The sequence below is a fragment of the Crotalus tigris genome, unplaced genomic scaffold (assembly GCF_016545835.1).
Source record: "Crotalus tigris isolate CLP2741 ecotype Arizona unplaced genomic scaffold, ASM1654583v1 scf7180000017694.5664430, whole genome shotgun sequence".
In the NCBI taxonomy this organism is placed as follows: Eukaryota; Metazoa; Chordata; class Lepidosauria; order Squamata; family Viperidae; genus Crotalus; species Crotalus tigris.
In genome coordinates, this window is record NW_024096572.1 from 619,724 (window position 1) to 642,283 (window position 22,560).

At 37.6% G+C, this 22,560-nt stretch overlaps 1 protein-coding gene across 1 annotated transcript in view; it reads left to right on the forward strand.

Annotated features, from left to right (window-relative positions):
- The first annotated feature begins 9,367 nt into the window (after window positions 1–9,367).
- Window positions 9,368–22,560, forward strand: part of STAB2 (stabilin 2) — a 99,982-nt gene continuing 86,789 nt past the window's right edge. The window contains exons 1-6 of the mRNA XM_039338192.1: window positions 9,368–9,386; window positions 9,477–9,689; window positions 11,034–11,167; window positions 13,982–14,097; window positions 18,600–18,685; window positions 21,121–21,190. Of these exons, the coding sequence (XP_039194126.1) occupies window positions 9,609–9,689; window positions 11,034–11,167; window positions 13,982–14,097; window positions 18,600–18,685; window positions 21,121–21,190 (487 nt within the window). The 5' untranslated portion in view covers window positions 9,368–9,386; window positions 9,477–9,608. The remainder of the gene's footprint in view (window positions 9,387–9,476; window positions 9,690–11,033; window positions 11,168–13,981; window positions 14,098–18,599; window positions 18,686–21,120; window positions 21,191–22,560) is intronic.

The window sequence follows — 22,560 nt, forward strand, 5'->3', positions numbered from 1 at the left end:
TTATTTTAACTAACAGCTGACTTTTGATGCATATGTTTCTCTGTGTAGCTATGTACAGTAGTCCAACTTGGTTTGTTTGGTTGTTTTATTTGCCACCCATCTCATTTCAAAGCGAATCTAAATGGCTTATAGCATTAAAAACATTAAAACCACAAAAGATAAATATTTAGTTTGTAAAAAAGGAGTCAGTGACTGTGACTTACAAGCTTCTTCCTCTGAATAATCTCCTCTGTTGGATGATTGAGATAGGAAGGAAGGTCACGCTGCCTTTCTACCCTTTACAGCTAAAGTTAGGGTGGGCTGGCATGCAAACAGGAAAGAGGAAAGAGTATAGGGGAAGCATTGTGTGTACATACACACACACACACACACACACACACACACACACATACACACAAAGCAAAGGTGAATGGAAGATGGATGGGTTGAATAATAGAATGGTATGGCCACCTATCTCACAAGATTGAACCTGGATAGTATACAAAGATTAGAACAACAGCTAAAACCAATCACCTATGATTCCCAAGCTAAAACAATACATCCCAACCATGAGAAACATCAGCACTAGATGTGGTGAGAATACATAATTAAACATTAGACATCATTGTAAAAGTTCATACCAAAAAGTCCCCACACTTCTAAGTAAAACATATTTTGTCTGACCAGTACTAAAGCTGATACATCTTATTTTACCTGCCACAGTCTTCATTTTTTGTCTAGATATCTGCACCACTGACGCATTCTGCTAAGAGCACTAGGACAGCACTGAGAGGCAGGATGGGGACAGGAGAAACAGAGGTGTGGCAGAAGAAAATGTTGCTTGAGGTGCCCCATATAGGAAGAGAAAAGCAGAGGAGAATGTTGGAATGAGAAGAGTTGAGGTTATCAAGACTTGGAGCATCTGCGGGCTTGGCTAACTGACTGCTAGAATTCAATTCCAGAAGAAATTCCATCTGGAGATATATATTGCTCTCCAGCTCCAGTAGCCCAATCTTCAACACCAGCTGGATTTGCACAGCATGCTTCAATCACAATTAATTTAATCCAATTTTATGGAGTTAAGTGGCACAGTAAACCATAAATTTTTCCCAATAGACTCCCAACAGTTACCATGTGATTGGCTAATTTCTAGTTCAGTATACTGAACACAGCAAACGAATCCCTACCCTAATAGTGGAATCTACAGGGAGAGGAAGAACTGAGTACATGAAGGCTCCTAGGAATATTCTCTCCTCCCCCCCCCCCAAAAAAAAATCCCAGAACCAAGGGCTTCTTCAATAATAAAACTCTATTTGTTTTTGTATTTTCTTCTGTTCAATTCTCTTGGACAAGTCTTTGAAGTTTTCTTAAGATTTTTCAGAAGTGATTTACTATTGCTTCCTTTCTAGGGTTGAGTAAGAATGATTGGCCCAAGGTTACACAGCTAGATTTGTGCCTGAAACATGACTAAAAATCAGAGTCTCCTGGTTTCTAGCCTGATGCCTTAATTGCTACACCAAACTAACACTCTTTCTTATGCCACAAGAATAATACTGAGGCAATGCTTCCTAACCTTAGCAATTTCCAAGTGTGTGGACTTCAAATCCCAGAAGTCCACAGTCACCATAGCCATTGAAGAGAATTCTAGAAGAAGAGTGAGTGTTCAAAATGTCCCCCTTGATGGTGGGTGTGCAACTACTGCTAAGGAAGCTTCTGCTCTTAACGGATGACTGTGATATTGTTTCTGCATTTCTTTTTACCATTTTGGCATTTTCAATCTGCATTTAGGAACACAACCACAGATTTTCTGTGCTGTAGTTCAGTGAACAGCCAAGAAGATGAATTGTAGCTCCCAAGAGAAAAAAGGTGCTGACAGGCCCCTTTTCTGTGTAAATAAATTAGGATACTTCCACAGGAAGACCTTCTAACATCGTAGTCGAAGTATATTAATAAGCTGTTTCAACATTCCCTGTTTATCAGGGAAAAAAGAAAGATTTTTTTTGATGCTGTGGGAAAGCATATAGTACAAGGTCTAGATACAATTGGTGATGACATCTCAGCCTCAACAGCACTGTTTCTCAACTTTGGCAGCTTTAAGATCAGTGGACCCCAACTCCCCAAAGCCTGGGGAATTCTGGGAATTGAAGTTCATCCATCCAAGTTGTCAAAGCTGAGAAACTACAGAATGAGGTGTCTGCACAATAAAACCCCCATCTGGAAATACCACATCAGCTTAAATGATTTCATATAAGTATATATGAACCACATATCTTAGGTAGGAGTTGGGAAACACACTTGATGACTCATTTGTGCTTCATGTGTGAATAAGACCCTTTTCTCCCCTGACTTTAGGTCAGAGGAACAGAATGGGCACCTTGGAGCCTAATCACCACATTCCCTTCAGATCTCTGCACTGCGGCCGGTGATCTTCTGCATTGTCTCAGCCATGCTTGCCTGACTGATCCAGCTCCTCTGAATGTCCTTCCTCAGCAATGCCTTCTGCATTATTGCTTTGAATTGAGCTGCCTTTTGTCTGCAATTTCACCAGCTGAGAGAGCCTTTTAAGAAAAAAAAGGGGGGGCAAATATGCCACAGAAGCCGCTGAAAGGATCTAATCTGTGGATAAGACCACCCCTTGACTGACAGGCTGCACCACCATCAGCTGGGTGCCCCATGAGCGTATTCTCTGCCCGGTCAGCTGTCTTTGCTTTCTTCCTCATTAATGCTGATGAAAAGCTGTGGGCTCCAGCAGATACCGACATTCCTCAGCATACCATCTGCAGCTCCACCCCGAGACTTCCAATGGGCTTCTCAGAATTCATTCATTCTGCCCCTCAGTCATTCTCTCTCTCTCTCTCTCTCACACACACACACATACACACAAATATATTCTCTCTCTCTCTCTCTCTCACACACACACACACACAAATATATTCAAAGTTGCCTCCTATTATGCAGAATATCAGGCTCTGCATCTCCAAGTAGATGCAACTTGTGTTTAAAATGACTCTAGCTCTGCTTGATTTTCTTACTTTTTGTTTTTTACCTTTTTTTTCAAAGACTTGGAGAGTGGAACTATAGGAAATGTAACAACCTCCTAGGCATGTTTCCAGTATCACAGAATGGCTTATTTTCCAGTTTGCTTCAGCACAAAATACTATAATTGCCCTACTATCTTTCTGTTATGTTCTGCTGATTGGCAAAGGTATAGTTTAGGAAGATAGATGGGTTCCAGTTTCCTTTCCTTTCCTTCTGTTTCCTTTCTGATTTATTCCCTTCTGACTTACCTCCAGCCACCTCCCGACACAACACTCCATTATTCTGTGTTCTCCTTTCCTGAAAAGTACAAGTGGTTAATAGCGATTTTGTTCCTTTCCAACACAGACTTGTTCAAGGGATCTTAATAACTGTTTAATACTTTGGCAGTCATAGAAGTGGGTTTGTAGAAACGTACCTGGGTTTATGCAAATAAAAGGATTGCACAGTGCCTACCTTATACTTTATTAAACTGAGTTGGGGGGATCACAATATTTAGGCCCATATTCAAATATTGACTCTCTCAACATGTACTCAACAGCAGTATCTCCAGCAAAGAGAGAAAAATGGAGAAAGGAAATACAATTAAATGCAATTAAAAGTACAAAGTTTATTTTCATAATTGATACTTAATTTTTATGGCATGCAGATAATATTGATAAATCATGTAGAAACCAATTTTGGGGCCTGCTTAAGTTTCCACATAAGATTAGAAGTTGGGAATGGATGGCCATCAGCATGTTCTCACTATTGCACTGATTGTATCCACACTCCTCCTTTTCATGAGAAGCAAAGGGGATCAAGGAGTTGATTGGTTTTCCTAAGAGAAGTTAGTCTCAATTATGATGGATCTCAGTTTTCTATATCAGTCAGAAGATGGCCACCTTCATTACAGTGACAAGATCTTTTTTTTTTTCAAAAATGCTGGCTTCAATATCAAACACATCCCTCTGGACATTGGCTTTGCCAGAACATCCAGGAAAGCCTTACATATAATTTACAGATAAATAGTCTCTGAAAGGAGAGACAGAGCTAGTAGTTAGAGTTGGAGGTAAGTTTGAGGGGATCCATAGCAAAATTTCTTCTCAAGAGCATCTTCCACACCAGGAGGAGGAGGGAAGTCTAGCAAGGCTATATACAAAGGGCACTCTGACCCACATAGGGAATAACCATGTTCATTTTCCATAGTGCCTCCAGTGTAGAAATATGGAAAACATAAATGGAAAATCCTATCTCAAGCCAACCTGCATTGATTGAGGTTCCAAGAGAAAAAAAATGAAGGCTGCAGGAGAAATTGTCCAAAGGGAGCCTTTGCTCTCCTGGACATAATCATTAAACATATAGTCCTCCACTTATGATCCCAATTGGGGCTGGTATTTCCATCATCATTTCTTGCAATCATAAGTCAAATCATTACCATCCGATCCAATTTTGTGACCATTTTTATCATGTTCTTAAGTCATGTGCTCATACATGTGAATCCACATTAACCAATTGCATTTTTTTTTGCCAGAAATCGGCAAAACCCATTGCAAATCAAGATCATATGACTGTGGAGTACTGCAAATGGAGGTAAATGTGAGCTAGTTGCAACCCCTCAAATTGCAATCACATGACCACAGGGGGTGGGGTGAGGTGACAGTTGTAAGTTTGAATTTAGGTGTTAACTAATGTTTTGGGAGGCTATCGTTAATTTGAATCATTGTTAAGCAAACAGTGGTGAGTTGGAGCTTAACTGTATAGTGTTATCTTTTCCTAAATACTACTAAAGGTTTATGCTTTTCAGGTATGAGACGGTCCTTGGTGCTCTCTGAGCTTGCTTGTTTTCTTGAAGACATTTCATTATCCAAACTAGGCAACATCATCAGTGCTGGCTAATGAAATGTTTGCAAGAAAACAATCAAGCTCAGAGAGCACGAAGGACCCCTCATTTCAATCCTTAGCTACAAATATTCTCCTTTATTCGTGCCTCTCAAGTAGTCTGTAATACTATAAGAATGCCAACATTTCCTACATCTGCCACTCTGATTGAAGGTACCTCTATGTTCTGACAAATGCTCCAATTTTGTAGCTCAGGGGTAGTCAACCTTGGCTCTTTTATGACTCGTGTGCTGGCTCGGGAATTCTGGGAGTTGAAGTCCATGAGTCATAACAGAGCCAAGGTTGACTACCCCTGTTGTAGGTGATAAGGAAAGATGTTGTAAATCTCGGGGGGGGGGGGGGGAAGAAGGGCTGGTTTGTTTGTTTTCTTTTTCAGTTGTGATGGTCAAAGAATGATTATTGTTTGGTTTCATCTTGACCGTTACACAGGAAAGGGAAGTGCCTGGTTTCTAGCCCCTCTGAGAGATATCCTGGTTGACATGGGATAAGAGGAAATAAATTACTATGACCCTAAAGTAATGTGAGCTTTGCAAAGAAAACAGGGGTACAAGAAAAACAAGCCATGTATAACATCAGTTCCTAGGTTTCTTGGCTTTGTACAAGTAATCAGGAAATATAAAGCTTTTTTTTTTTGAAAAAGTATTCTCTGCTGGTTGTTTAATCAAGTCCTCACAGAAATGGCCCTACTTATCATTTTAATCGAATTGACCGAACCAGGAGGACTTTGAAAACTGGATGACTTTGTTTATGAATGTTGGTATTACTTGTTTGCTCGTGAAGTTCTGCCAACATTTGGGAGCAAAGATATGCATAGTTCAGACAATATGAAAGAGGACAAATACTTTTTCAAACGATGACAGTTGCCACCATTTGCAGGTATCCAACACCATGTTCCCCATTTCTCTGCCAGAAAAATATGATCGGAATCCAAGTAAATTCACTGCTTTCCTCATTTAAAGTGACTTTTTCTTCTCTGTAAAACCAGATAATTTCACCAATGTGTTGATGAGTCTGGGTAGGATTTGTAACTGGCCTAAGGACTGAGAAAGCTGCAGAGTTAGAATGGACATAAATATCTCCAGAAAGCTGCACAGCTTTGGACAACTACACAAATTATGTGGTATGTACTTGAAATTTACTTTCAAGGATTCTATGAATTAAGCAACCGCCAACCATGAATCCACTGCCTATCACAAGATAGGTGTTAGGGCTATTTAGCCTCTCTTCCCAATTTTGGTAACCATCACCTAAGTACAGATTCACCTTCCACTGATTCATTGGGATCATATGAACTTTATTATTGCAAGACTCACAGCCTGCAGGATGTCAAATCCATATCTTTGCCTTTCAAATGTCTCAACTGTGCAGACATGCTTGGAAAGGGAAAAACCCAGATCCTGCTCTCCCTTGTCATCACTCCTGTGATTACATCTTCTTCTGGAAAAACAATATTTCCTCTGATAAAAGTTGGAAGGATCCAGCTAAGGTGCAATCTATTTTGTCTTGGAAAGGAAACCTCCCACACAATAAGACATATACAGCATTGAGCTTTGCTATTTTTTGCTGTAAATCAGTTGCTAACTTTGCAGTTCCCATTGCAGTAGCCATAAGAAGGGGGCAGGTTCTCTTTAAAAAGACTTCTCATCAACTCAAACCGGCTCTCCCACTCACTTCTTAATTCATCATCTATCCTCCTGATCTTATTTAACTTTTTGCTGTGCTTCTAATTTAGGGGACTGTATTTTTACAATCTATTCCAGAGCTTTCAAGGAACTTCTTCCCTGGACATTGTTTCTTAGCAGCTACTACACTACCAGCCAAAGATAGATTTAACAAGGAGATTTGGGCCATCAAAGAAACCTTCCAGAATTGATGCCACTTTATGGAGAGCACACATTAACTGAGTCTTGCAAATTACAGTAATCTAGACAAGAAGCACACCCAGAAGTATTAGCTGTCCTTTATTTTAAGATTACATTAACAAAATCCCCTATCATTTTTTTTACAGCCCAAAAAATCCAAGGATTTTTTTCTGAGACATTTGCCACACCCCATTCTTGCTATGGGCTAAGGTGCCTCTTTTCCTACCATGCCCTGGCTCCTCTCCTCCCAAGAAACAATGGTTGGAAACTCACCAAAGAGAGAAGCAACCTGGAATTAAGGAGAAACTTCCTAATCGTGAGGACAATTAACCAGTGGAACAGCTTGCCTCCAGAAATCATGGGTGCTCCATCACTGGAGGTTTTTAAGAAGAGACTGGACTGTCTGAGATGGTATAAGTCAGGGGTGTCAAACTGCCAGCCCGCAGGCCAGATACATCATAGTGAAACTGTGCCCACCCCATTGCTGGCAATGGAAAAAAAGTTGTGATACCTCACAACAGTCACGTGACGTTGCGAGTTTAACACCTGGTATAGGTTCTTCTGCTTGAGCACAGGACTGGGCTAGAAGACCTCCAAGGTCCCTTCCAACTCTATTCTATTCTAATTCTATTTCCTGTCTCCCAGAGTCATTCCCACATACTGTTACACTATTCCACAGAAGTTAGAATGGATATAAAACATCTCCAGATTTCTCAGAAGTATAACTGACACCAGATCAGGCAGGCAGAATTTTTTTTTGTCATGTCACTATTGGAATCAAACAGGTAGATTTATGCTTTACCAAATAAAGAAGAATATATTTGATGACTCTCCCTTACCTTTCCTGCTGCACGTATAAAAGTCTCAGCTTGACCATAATCCAGTAGAAGGGGAGTCCACCAACTTTCTTCTAGATAATTGGTTTTACTGTATAATTCCTCATATTGCTAGGACATTTCAGTTGGAATCTTCTTTCCAGTGAGGTAAATCCAACATTTTATAAACTGCCTCCTGGGTTCCATCTTGGGCGACATCCTTTCAAGTACATCTCTTCTTCCGTCTCCTCTTTTCAAGGCTGAATATTTTCAGATATTTCCCCCTATCTTAGTAACACTTCACTTACTGTATACTCTATTCATTGTTCCTATTGTATTTCTCTGAACCTATTTCAGTCTGATTGAATATTTCTTACAGCAAAGTATCATCAAATATACTAATTTATTTTCCAGCAAGTAGCATAAGCAACCAGGACTTCAGTGTGCATCTTACACTAAATCATACCTTTAATCATGTCTTTATAAATTACAATTTATTGAGCAGCCACAATTGGCAATAGTCACATTTGCTAAGCTAATAAGCATGATTTGTAAACTTCTACAGCTGTATTAATGAAGTCAAAGTCAAGCAAATCACACCTTGGTTTAATATATGGACCCAGATTATATGTGGTTCTGACTATAGAGCGATGTAGCATAATTAACTGACAGTACCTACATCTACATCATCATCATCATCATCAAGTTGGAAGGGAACTTGGAGGTCATCTAGTCCAACCTGCTGCTCAGGCAGGAAACCCTATTCCATTTCAGACAAATGGTTGTCCAATCTCTTCTTTAAAACTTCCACTGTTGGAGCATTTGCAACTTCTGGAAGCAGGTTGTTCCACTAATTAATTGTTCTAACTGTCAGAAAATTTCTCCTTAGTTCTAGGTTGCTTCTCTCTTTGATTAGTTTCCATCCATTGCTTCTTGTCTTGCCTTCAGGTGCTTTGGCAAATATTTTGACTCCCTCTTCTTTGGGGCAGCCCCTGAAATATTGGAACATTGCTATCATGTCATCCCTTATCCTTCTCTTCATTAAACTAGACATACCCAATTCCTTATGTTTTAGCCTCCAGTCCCCTAATCACCTTTGTTGCTCTTCTCTGTACTCTTTCTAGAGCCTCAACATCTTTTTTACATCGTGGTGACCAAAACTGGATACAGTATTCCAAGTGTGGCCTTACCAAGGCATTGTAAAGTATTAACACTTCACATGATCTTGAGTCTATCCCTCTGCTAATGCACCCTAGCACTGTGTTGGCTTTTTTGGCAGCTGCAGCACATTGCTGGCTCATATATAAGTGATTGTCAACTAGGACTCCAAGATCCCTCTCAGTAGTTATTACTACTGAGCAAGGTACCACCTATACTATACCTTAATATAATGAGATTTACTTTTAAAGAAACAAGAGGTTTATGAGATCAGACATGCAATCATTACACTACAAACCTGATATTGGTTGAAGCTTTAAAAGTCAATCAATAAAGGATCATCAAAAGGTGAATCACTGAACAAATACTGTGTACATTTAACCAAAGCATAAATATATTTCTCTCACCTCTGGAAATTTTCTCATCAGTTACTTAGAGCTTCAATCAAGGGCAAATGGTTTTCTGACTGCCATTTAAGAAAGATTTGTGAGTGACACTTTGTGTCACAGCTACTTTCCCAAACAAGTGTCCAGAGTGTTATCTTCTGTCACTGACACTTGGTCTTCTGTCCTTGAAACTCTGCTGTCAACAACTGCAGAGTTGATAGAGTGAAATAAGGCAGGATGCCAGTTAGGAAGTGTTAACTGGGCTTGCTGTAAGTGTTTCCACTATCCCATGCCTTTGGGGTAAGCTTTTCCTGTCCAATATCAAGTTTCGTGTGGTCTCTATTCTTTGCTCACTGCAGGAAGAGAAGAAGAAAAGGAATGTAAGTTTGAATGGCACTATCTGCTGATGTGGAAGAGCCGAACAAAACAGCATCTCGGGATGTTCTATTAACACAGTGATAGAGTCCATTGACAGCCATTTCTTCTTCATCATGAGAAAGCAATTGCCACTTGCAATATTCCTATCTTTGGTGATGACAAATACCATCAGTCTTGTGGAAAATACTCAACAGGTAAGAAGTGTTTTATATTATGGTGATAGCAGAAACTTATGTGTAAATTCATACTTTTTACCCCAAGTAGTCATACATCAAGGGCTTTGGAGTGAATTTTGAGCATGATTCGAGAGTTCAGGCCTGGAATTTCTGGCTGATAAATCAGAGATAAATTATTTAAATCAGTATTTCTATTACCCTGTCTGCAAACATAGTTGAGTTAATTTATAATTTAGTTATTCCTTGGGAATAAGTATTCTTAAACAGAATTTACTTCAAATAAAGCTGTAAAGGGTCAGGCTTGTAAACCAAGTTGAATGAGACTGGTTTATGATGTCTCCAGAGAAGTTTGATGCTCAAGAATTTTCTCCTTCTGAGACTTGGAGAACTTTTCTCTGAAGAAAAAAAAAAAATTGAATTCAATGCAAAAAACATTTCCTTTCTCAGGCAAATATTTATTTATTTATTTTATCCCGAGAAATTATATCCTGATCTTATACCTATGCCAAATTAAACAATAAAAAAACCTAACTGAAAAATTACAGGAAAAAATCAGAAACAGATAAAAATATTTTCTGTCTCTTGAGAAAACCTGTTTCTAAGCAAGAGGTTCAGGCTGAAGACCTAACTGGCCTCTTTTAATTCTATGATTCAAGGAAGGATGTTGTCATACAACAAAAATGTTTCCCCATTTAAGTGTGGCTTAAAGAAAGAAAATAACCACTGGGAATAATTTTCCAGGAAAAATAGTCTCCCCCAAAATAGTCTCCAATATTTAAGGAACATTAATCTTTTTCAGTGGCACATTATGTGGCTGTGCCCAAACTAAATTGCCATAATGTCCTATTCTTGGGGTTGGCCTTGAAGACTCTATGAAATTTTCAGTTTATGCAAAACACAAATGAGAACTTGATTTAAGGGCTAAGGCCAACTGTATGAACTGTGGCTATATTTCTTGGACCAATGCAATATGGTATTAACTTTAAACCCTAGCTAATTTGGATTTACTTCATTTGCATGTTTCTTTAGGCTATTATCATACTCAGAGATCAGCATCAGAGTAGAACTGATTAGAAAGTATACAGACAGGATCTTTTTGGTTCAGCCTTTCTGGAACAGTGTTCCCCGGAATACGCACATGGAGCCTTCTTTTCTGGCTTTATGAGAGCCTTCTTTATTCCATCCCACACTGGAACAATGTTGTAGACCAATGCTGCTTTACTATTTCTTTTTGTTCAGTATTCCTTGTCGTCCTTGAAGTCATCTATAAAATGAAATAGAACATTGATATGTCAAACTGCTATTAAAAGCACAGTTATGGTCTTTAATTTCCCTATCTCTCTCTTTCTCACTATCCTTTAGGAAAGACAGAGATGTGATGAGGATATAATCTTTACCATAAAAACTAAATGTGGAGCTTGTTCTGTTAATTATAAAACCAGGTGTCCTGAAGGTTATACCAAAGTTACCAAAGGCTCTGGGAGACGTGGATGCAGGTAATGTTTACATTAAGCACTGATAGATATTTTCTATTCTGAAAGTTAATTACTTAAAGGGCTAATTTTTTCTGGTCAGGTTAAACTCTGTTCTTGCAATATATTTATGGATATATTTGGCAGGAGAAGAAAGAAGTTCTATTGACCCCTCCCCTTACACATACTGTAAATACACACAAACCTGCAGATCCTATATTTCTATCCAAGAGTTTATTTGAAGCATGTGGTGTAGATGTGTGGAGATGAAGATGGTGGGATGTATCTGGACATTTCTTCTATGGAAGCACAAAGAATTCCTCTGGGCATTCAGGAACCCCATATTTCTAAGCCTCCTCAACACAGAGAGGTGACTCCTACCCCACTTGCAACTGGGAGCAGAAGTGGGTTGAGAGCCTTTTCAAACAATATGTTGTTGTCAAGTCCTAAACAGTTGCACTTTTAAGGTATTTGGAAGAAAATGAAGAACTGAAAATTTGGATAGGCTGTGGAAGTAGTCAGGTTCAAGATCTGGGTAATGCTTTATTGAAGCTGATTGAAGGACCAAGCTACAATTGAAAACATTAGTCATGTTCATTAAGTGAAAATAGTCCTTGGGAAAGTCCCATAAAGAAGTCTGATATATTAGATCAGGGGTAGGCAACCTTGGCTCTTTTATGACTCATGGACTTCAACTCCCAGAATTCCTGAGCCAGCCAAGGTTGCCTCCCCCTGTACTAGATCATAATTAGTTCTCCATCTCATTGTAGCGAAGGGTTAAGCTCAAAAGAAAGTGGGTTGGATATAGACATCTGTGCTAATAGGTGTGGCAGCATAGATTCTACTATATTTTTTTTTAATGTTACACTAGATAACTAAGTGTGAAAGAAACTGAGGACAAGGGTTGAAGAGAAATCAAATCCTACAATATTTGGTTGATTAAAACTGTTAGAAATAAATGGAGGTTCAAGTAAGATTTTTTTTTTTTGCAAAGTTCTGTCAACCTTTAATAAACTTTTTGCTGACATCAGGATTGAAAAGTTGATGTTTTAGGGATTTGCTTATAGATAACAGGTGATATATGAGATGAAGAGATATCTGAAATCTTATAGGAGGTGAAGAGTTATTGAATTTGTTTATACGTGTGATGAAAGTTGCAAGTCACTTCACATTTTTTTTCTTTATTATATACTTCCTTTTCTTTTTCATTTTTCTTCCTTTTTTATTTACTTCTGTTTAAGTTTTATTTGTATATTTTTTACTATTGAAATTAAAATTCTTAATAGAACTTATATTTTTTTAAAAAGTGTGAATACCAGCTGGGTGGAATAGTTAAAGACTAGGAGGCCTGGGGAGATGCACATTCAGTTCAACCTTCATTCTCTCTTTCAGCCTAGCTAAACTCACAAGGTTGTTATGGGGATAAAATAGCGCTTCCCCCAGTGTAAATTATCTTATGCTCCCTAGAGGAAAAAAAGATATAATTTTAACATGAAGAAAGCTCTGCAAGGAAAATAATAGAGCAGTGGTGGCGAACCTATGGCACGTGTGCCAGAGGCAGCACTCAGAGCTCTCTCTGTGGGCACACGCACCATTGTCCGAGCCCCACCTCCCCCCTGCAGCCCCCTCCTCACCAGCAGCCCCCCCTGAGGACAATTGCCCCCAGGCACAGCCCATGCGGAACAGCAGAGCCAAAGACCTGGCAGCCAGGCAGCAAGGACAAGACTCTGCCCTCATGCCCCATCACATGGAGATGATGCTGCAGGGTGCAGGCGGAGGGCGTGGCCGCCATGGCGCTGCATGGCCGCCTGGGTGATCTGTTGCAGTGGGCGGTGGAGGCAGTGGGTGGCCCTGCGGGTAGGCAGGGCGGGGGCAGAGCAGGGGACAGAGTGGTGGCGGGTGGGGGGCGGCGTGGATTTTGGGCACTCAGTCTCTAAAAGGTTCACCATCACTGTAATAGAGCATCAGGGAGAATAATTCTAATTTAATCCTTTCCTCTGTGCTGGTTTTCTCTTTGCTGTTAAGGGAGTATTGTTAATTACAATAGCAAAAAAAAAAATACAAACTAAACTTAAAGAGAAGAAAATGAAATAGAAAAGAAGAAAAACTCTTGTCTCCATATTAAACTGAAGTAAACATGAGTTCAGCCACTTGTACAATAGGAAGGAAGTATATTTGAAGTTTCAGCTGTTTCTCCGAATGCAATGGTTATTACTTACAGTCCAAGCTTATTGTTTTCTTACTGAAAAATGTTGCAAGCCAGACCCCTATTTTTTCCTGCAGATATTGGATAGGAATTCACGTCTTCTTTCACAAGCTTCTTAAATAACCCAATTTCGTTGCATTCAATGTTTATGTTTGTCCTGACATACTCAAATTCCCACTTGCATATAATGAAGAGAGCAGAAGCATGCTCCTGTAAAAAACCATTTTATTTCTTTTGACAAAATTCATTCCTTAGATACAGCAGATATTACCCATACTGTTGCTCTTCCATTAAAAGAACATATTAGTATTAGTATTGTTTAACAATTTGGATATTGTATTGTTTAATAATTAGGATATTAACTTGTTTATATTATTATGTTTACTGGAGTTAAAGCGCATTATGGACTTGGTTATTTATATAGTTGGTTAATGTTAGTTAGAGTATGATTATTATATTTGTAACCCTGTACTCAGCTCTGGGAAGTGGGGAAGGGAGAGGGGGGGTTTAGGGTGGGTGGGTTTTGGGATGTATATTGTAACTTTTATAAAACTTTTCAATTAAAAAAAAAGAACATATTCCCTAAATGGAAATCAAGAACCTTAACAAAAGTCTACATCTTTGTCTTATAGATACCACTATGAAGTCAGCTCTTTATCTCTTTCTTTCAATGGTTGTCAGCATACCTGTATGCGAAAGTTGCAGCAACCACAATGTTGCTCAGGATACTGGGGACAAGACTGCCTAGGTAAAAACCTTTATCCATGTGATATCATATAATTATTGGGAGGGTGGATTTCTTGCTTTCAGAAATCAATTCCTGTTTTTTAACTTTTAGTGCAATATGCTTTACTTAACAGGGACATTTATGATTTATCTGAAAATATTTTGCAAACAATAGGGCAAAAAAATTGGGTGGGAGTTAAATCTTCCCTATGAAGGTTGGGCAGTCTCTTATTTGAAATCTTGGGAAGCTGTGGTCAAAATATTCATGAACTACATGATATTTTAGGTTATAATGTTATAAAAGATTCCTAACAATAGCAATATTCTTAACCCTAACACAACAGCTCTGTTTGAACATGCTGAAATTCCTAGTTCATTAATTTAAATTAGGACAATTTAGAAAAATACAGTTCTTTGGCAATACATACATACATACCTATCTTCAAACCTATTTCGCACCAGTACTTCTAATAGTTTATTCATAAAATAATGGTTATACCAAGGCTCTCCAAACTTGGCAACTTTAAGACTTGTGGACTTCAACTCTCAGAATTCCTTATGCTAGCTGGAGAAGTCTTAAAGTTGCCAAGTTTAGAGATCCCTGGATTATACCATGATAGGTGAAAAAAGAAGATAGGATTCCCTGTTGGAGAGCAATCATCTCAGCCGGAAGGTGGGCTCAAGCGGGAATTAGTCTGGACTCATTACACAAACACAAGAGGGCAAGGTCTGACTTCCCGCTTCCCCCAAAGCCTTTGAGTCTTATCTAGTTTTTCCCAGGTGATGGCTGAACACTAGGGAGATTCCTGTGAAATAGATATAAGGACAGTAAAGTAGCTAGCTACACCTGTGGGTCTGGTTGTTCGCACCTGACATTCCCAGAGTTTTAATAATGCAACCCGTTACTTCACTACATACTTTCTCCTAATAACTGAGGACTATGCAATGTAGTTAGAAGCCAACTTTGCATTTCTCTTCAACTGTGTGAAATGTTTTGGATCTCCGACTATATTGAAGGGCTCAGCAACATAGCAGAGCATTAAATCCATGCTTAATGTTTTTAAGAAAAACTCACAGTTCTATAGGAGGGATGATGTTCCATCATTATACATGTTAATGCAAATAGAAAATGTTTTGTTTGGAATTTCCCCTGAGATTTGGGAGAGAAGCCCCCTTTTTAATGTTATATGGCAGGTTTAGGTATTGCATCATCATTTACATGTACTTTCTCTCTTACAATACTGAAAACTATGAAGTTAGATTTTAGCTATAAGGGTTAGGTATGGCTTTGATTATTATAAAAAGGTGGATTAGAAACTTTGTGCAAGTAAAGACTACAAGTTGCCTCTGAGTGAATTGAAAGAGGAAAAAAAAGAACAAAAAGAAACTTTCCAAAGTTTTATATTTATATTTTATACTAGCTGTACCCGGCCACGCGTTGCTGTGGCTCAGTCTGGTTAAATGGAAAAGAAAGAAAAGAAAAAGCGCACGTTTGTAATATGTTTAATTTCACAATGCTTGTGGGTATACAATATTTTTTGTTGTTCCATTGTCTGTGCAGATATAGAAATTGTCTGAAATTGTAGCGTGTGTTGCTTTTACGTCCAACAGATGGCCCTGTTTTTCAAAAAAAGCATGTTTTTACCTGTCACAGGTGTGACATCTATATAATATAGGTATATAAAAATGCGTGTATTTGAATGCAACATTGTTTCAAAATTTCAAAGCAATTGGTGAAGAACTTTCGGAGATTTAAGATTTTGAACAAACAAACATTTACATTTTTATTTATATATAGATTAATCACCCTTGTTCATAGTCCGGAACTTCTCCATGCATTCATGGCCTATTCGGAAGCAAATGTTGCTGCATTCAGTGGAATTAATTCCACGTAGGATTCCAATTTTCACACACTTACATCAGCATGCATAAGACTCTGTTCTTACCATTACAGAAAAATGTCTAGCATTCTGTGAAACACAAAGGAAAAAAAAGGAAATCCTTTGTTTTCCAAGAAACAATTGTAGAACAATGGGGTAATAATGCAAAAATACAAACTGATAAAGAATTGCTTCTGTTGTAGCTTCAAACAAGAGACAACAGGGAAGTGGAAAATAACTGTCAGCAATTCTTAGAAAACCAACTTTTTTCAATTATTTGCTTTTATTATTTGAATCTACTCCACTTGCAATTTAAATTTGATATTCATATAGAAAGATACTTGATCATTTTGTTGAATCAAATTAGTTCTGTAAGAACTAAGAAGGGTTCAATCCTATTATTTGATCTAGATCTTTTAATAGCTTTTGTGTCATTAGCCCTCGCATCCTTTCAAACAGCTCTTCTTGTATTTGTTTCTGAGTACAGTTTAAAGTCTTGGTTTTCACCTTCAGTGACTTAAATAGTTTAGTTTAGATCCATATCTGAGGGACTGGCATTCTTTCACCAATATAGGCCACACCATCAACAATCTATTAAGATATTAATAATAAATAAAAGCTTTTCAGTTACAGTCATTTTTGTACGAATTTCTTCTTGGATGTTAGATTCTACAGAGGATTTGAAACATGTTTCTTTTGCTTTTAATTTCAAGGCCAATCTTTTTTTTTTATTGAAAGTTTTTTAAATTTTACAAAACAAAGCCCCTCCCCAAACCCCCCCACCCTCCCATACCCTCCCCCACCTCCCCAAACCTCCCAAACCCTCCCCCAACCTTCCCAGAGCTGAGTACAGGCTTAATTAAAATTTTTCAGAAAAAGAAAAGAAAAACTTAAAACACATATAAATCCTAAACAAATCTAAATACATTAAATTAAATAGGTTATCTTCTCTAAAAAAATAATAATTGCAATCATTAAACACATTATAATATACTCTAAACATTTTCTAGTATCATACTTATATTATTATCCATCATTCTGTATAAACTCCCTCCAAAACACAAATTTAAACATTACTTTCTTTGAATATCTATACCTACAATATAAAATCTAATCTCTCCCTCTTTCTTTATCCTAGAACACAAAAATAAACATATAAACCTTCATTATACCATTAAAACTAAATACTCTTTGAATACTTAAACTAAATACTTAAACTTAAACTTCTTATCTAAGATTTTCATTCAATCTCCATAATCTTCTCTCCTATAAAAAAAAAACTTAAAAGACATATAAATCCTAAACAAATCTAGGTACATTTAATTAAACAAGTTATCTTCTCTTAAAAATAATAATGATAATAATAATAAAAAACCCAATCATTAAACACATTATAATATACTCTGAACATTTTCATATCATACTTATATTATTATCCATCATTCTTTATAAACTCCCTCCAATTTCAAGGCCAATCTTGTAATTAAATATTTACTTTGTTGACTATTTATGCTTTTATTTTAGTTTATTTTAGTCTGAAAGATAACTAAATCCCTGTTGGTTAGATTATACAATTAAAGCTATATAATTTATACTTAAGTATATATAGAATACATGCTGGTCAGCTCAATGGGATTTAATTCTGAATACTAATTTATAGTTGGTTTTGAGGGAATAACATAATAATAAAAAAGTTGGAAGGGACCTTGGAGATCATCTAGTCCAAACTCCTGGTCAGGCAGGAAACCATACCATTTCAGACAAATCGCTGTCCAGTCTCTTCGTAAAAACTTCCCGTGTTGGAGCATTCACCGCTTCTGGAGGCAGGTTGTTCCACTGGTTAATTGTTCTGTCAGGAATTTTCTCCTTAGTTCTAGGTTGCATCTCTCCTTGATTAGTTTCCATCCGTTGCTTCTTGTCCTGCCTTCAGGTGCTTTGGAGAGTAGCTTGACTCCCTCTTCTTTGTGGCAACCCCTGAGATATTGGAACACTGCTATCATGTCCCCCCTCGTCCTTCTCTTCGTTAAACTAGACATACCCAATTCCAGCAACCGTTCCTTATATGTTTTAGCCTTCAGTCCCCTAATCATCTTTGTTGCTCTTCTCTGTACTCTTTCTAGAGTCTCAGCATCTTTTTTACATCATGGTGACCAAAACTGGATGCAGTGTGGCCTTACCAAGGCATTGTAAAGTAGTATTAATACTTCACATGATCTTGATTCTATCCCTCTGTTAATGCAGCCTAACACTGTTGGCTTTTTTGGCAGCTGCAACACACTGCTGGCTCATATACATATGCCATATCAAATTATTATTTTCAGTTGTTTTATTATTTTATGTTTGGATAAAAGTATCTGGATAGAAGCTAGGGTTCAGTTCCAAAATAGCTATAGGATTAAGCAACAGTCAAATCATAATGGCTTTTATAGACTAAAGAACAAGAGCTAGTTGTCCATTAATCTAAGGTTACACCTTGCTAAAATACTCTTGTCATGATAGATGGCAAATTAAAAAGAACTTAGACAAACTAGTATATGGTTAACTAGCAAATACTCAAAATTGCAATTAAACAACTATGACTGATTCACTGCCCTAAACTCTTAAGTTTAATAATGAATAAATCTTGTTTACTGATCATTTTCAGAGTGTCCAGGTGGATCATCATCACCTTGCAATAACAGAGGACATTGTTTTCAGAGTATTTGGGGAAATGGAACATGCATTTGCCAGGTATGTCTATCTTTTGTAATTATTTAACTTTTTTTTTTAAAAAAGGGCTTATTCAAGATGGTTTTAAAGAAAATGAAAAGCATGTGCTGACCATATCTCTTTTACTAACATAAAAATCCAGATTTTATTCTGTTTTAAAGAGTTGACCAAAGAACAGGGACTACATTGTCTACATAATACCCATTTCCCTGAAAGTAAGGCCTACCCCGAAAATAAGCCCTAGCTTGATTTTGGGGGATGGGACTAATATAAGCCCTATCCCAAAATAAGGCCTAGTTTTGGGGCAAGGCACACCTAAAAATCAAGCTAGGGTGGGGGTGGGGGTGGGGGTGAGGGTGGGGATCTGCCCCACGTGCCCCATACCTACTTACCTTGCAGCCAGGTCTCTCCTCGCTGGCCCACTTCTTCTGCGGCGTCTTCTGCAGTCAGGTCTGCATTTCGCAGTTAGAGGCCTTTCAAAGAAGGCCACTGCAGCTGAGAATCGAGCTATAGATTCAATCCATAGCTCGGTTCTGCAAGAGATCTGCAGCTGAAGACTGAGCTATGGATTGAATCCATAGCTTGGTACTCGTCTGCACAGGCCTTCTGGAAAGGCTTGATTGCAAAATGCAGGCTGGAATGCAGCTGCAGCATGAAGCTGCTCCTTCGGCCCAAGAAGAAGTGGGCTGGGTGGGTGGAGCTGTCAGTGCCAGAGGGGAGTAAGAGTAGGCCTGATGCTTCTTTTGGAGGCAAAAAAAAAAAAATTAATAAGACCCAGTCTTATTTTCAGGGAAACACTAGTATTAAGTGTGGATTTGGCTCAAAATCCTTTTGCCAATTTATATTTGACATAAGTTATGAAGATTTAATGTTGTAGGGTCCTGTTTCGGTTTGCCTCTAAGAGAAACATGATAAATAATTTGTACTTGTATTCATTGCATGGGTTACATTTACCCACAATTGTATAGGCCATCTAGTTGGAGTTTTATTTTCACCATGAAACACTTTTCAAGGACAACTCTAAGCCATCTTGACTTTTTGGCACATAAGTAAGGAAAATTGAAATAAGAAGTTAGGATGAATTTCTTTAACATAATTCTTTTCTATATATATTAATATAGCTTTTATGATTAGTGGTATTTCTCTGGAAACTCCTTTAAGAATGGACTTCTTATTAAAATGCCAATTTGTTCCCCATTTATGATTAAATGCCTATAAAACCCCTGCCTCTAGGGGAAACAATAAATTCAAGGTTATATTCTGCTGTGTTTCCTTATTTCTTTCCCTCTTTTCCTCAATAAAGTAGAGGGTCAGTTTGTTAGAATCACAGGTTAGATCCTTGACATCTCTCATATATTAAAGCATGTTGTCTTCCAAAAATATATCCTAATATTTTCACATCATAAATAATACCTGTTTGCCCCTTCAGGTTTTATGGGATCCTTATTAGCAATTCTTTCTATAATGAGCTCACCTATTAATGTATACCAGTGTTTCTCTATCTGGGCAATTTTAAGATGTATGGAGCAATTCCCAGTATGCTGGTTGGAGAATTCTGAGAATTGATCCATACACCTTAAAATGACCCAGGTTGAGAACACTGATATATATACATGTTCAGATTGGCTTTGATCAACTTTCTGTGTAAGAGCCATATAATTTTAGGGCTCTGCTCCTGTTTGATTTCATGACTGATATGAGTTACTGCTCATGAAAGTTTAATGAAAAGGCATTACTTAGTCTGAAAAGATTCAAGATTCCTCTTGATTTTTTCATTCCATGGACTAACTCAGTTCTCTTGCCATTACTGTAACCTGATAGCTTTGTAAAACAAAGCAATCATTTCAATCGTCTCTGGTTGTTGGCTGGAAGTTTCCTCCATAGTAATGGACAAAGTGATCTATTGGCATTATCCCAATAATATTTTTTTAGCAATAGATTCATGCAGTAGGGTTGTGTTTATTATATAGAATGGACTTTATTTATTTGTTTTAAAAAATCTGAACCATCATCTTTGGCAAAGTAGTTTGCAGTTGAATAAACTATAGTGGTTAACAGGATATTTTTATTTGTTTATTTATTTGAATCGTTGGGTATGTGCCTATGGCATATTTTCCCCATAACAACAAACCTGTGAGTAGATTGGGCCGAGAAGAGCACGTGTTCTAAAAATAATCTAGAGAGCCTCTGTGAGTGAGGATGGACCTGGGTATGCCTGTTTCTAGGCCAGCACCTGTCAGAGACTGAGCTCTGCAAACTCAGTTGCTTTTGCTGAGGAAGGAAAGAAAGTTGACTTTCCTACAAATCTTTGTGCCCAAAGAGACAATGATTATGAAAAACAAGAACTCCAACTTACCATGATATATCCAGTAAATATGTATAAGCTGACTGTCAACTGTTCCTATGTGGGTGAAACTAAAGCAAAGGAAAAAACTATCTCTTCTTATTTTTTGCAGAAAGTATTTGCTGGAACTGCCTGTGAAAAGTGTGCAAAAGACAATGTTTTTGGACCTAACTGTACTTCAGGTATATCTGGTGTCAATTTACCAAAACCTTTCTACAAATTAGCTTTTGATATTCATGAGAGTTTCTTTGTGCCCTAACAAAACCATGATAATGAGGTTTGGAAAATGAACAATGATCTATCCACCAATTTGCAGATGCAAGAAATTAAAAAAAAAACTATAAAAATTCTCCTTCAACGAGAATTATGCAGTAAAAATCCAAGTTAACAAAATATTTTACCACCATGATATCAAATGGGTCCACAGCATGTATATGTAAAACCACTGGTTTCCTATTAACAGAAATCTCAAAGTGACTTACTATCAAAGAGTGCATTTACAATTTAAAATGAGTTAAATGTGTTAATTAAAAGAATTAATAAAAGATACTTTAAGAAGTTATATTAAAAATGCACTGCAGTACAATACAAAATAAAATCAGCACAACAAACATGAATGCAGAAGATAGTTACAGTTAAACAATTAAAATGTTTAAAATTGCAACAGGTAAACACACATATTAATTAATCATTTATAATATCTTTCTGAAAATCTGTTGCATAGTTCTATTGGTTTATGCTCACATTACTTATTCTATAGTACTGCAGCTCTATATGTAGCAGACCTCAAGTTGGAGAAGGTTAATTTACTGCCGAACTAAACAAAAATGCTAGGCATTGACCTTGGCATCTTTTGTATGTAAAGTATATGCCCTACCACTGAACTACAGCCCTTCCTTCCCATTCAGTTCTTTCTCTAACTACACAGAAAAGGCTTCCAACAATTGACCACTGTAGCTCTGTGCTTAACCAACTTTTTCTGAGATGCTTTGATAGAGAAACATTTCCTGTAGATAGTTTCTGCTCTATGTGTTGAGGGAAACAGCTGTAATCAGCATATTAACTTAGAGGCTGAGGATGTGCTGAGAATGGACTGAAAACATTTCCTACAGATATTTCCTAGGCAATACTATAGTTTAAGCTTACAGTTATTTACTTCTAACAAGCATATGAGAAGCATGGAGGCCAAGAGTCAACAGAATTCCCAGGCAGTAAACTGCCAGAAATCCCACCCTATAATGCTAAAGGTAATTTTGGGAGTTGCTCTTGGGAAGAGCCAAAAGGATGCTTCCTACATAAGACCCAGTTTTGTGATTGCCATTAAAAGTAAGAAGATTTTGATGAAATATAGAACATTGATCAGTGGAACAATTTGCCTCCAGAAGTTGTGGATGCTCCAACATTGGAAATTTTCAAGAAGAGATTGGACAGTCATTTGTCTAAAATGGTATAGGGTTTCCTGCCTGAGCAGGGGGTTGGACTAGAATACCTCCAAAGTCCCTTCCAATTCTGTTATTCTGTAATAAGCAGGTGGATCCTGAAGAGGGAGGGA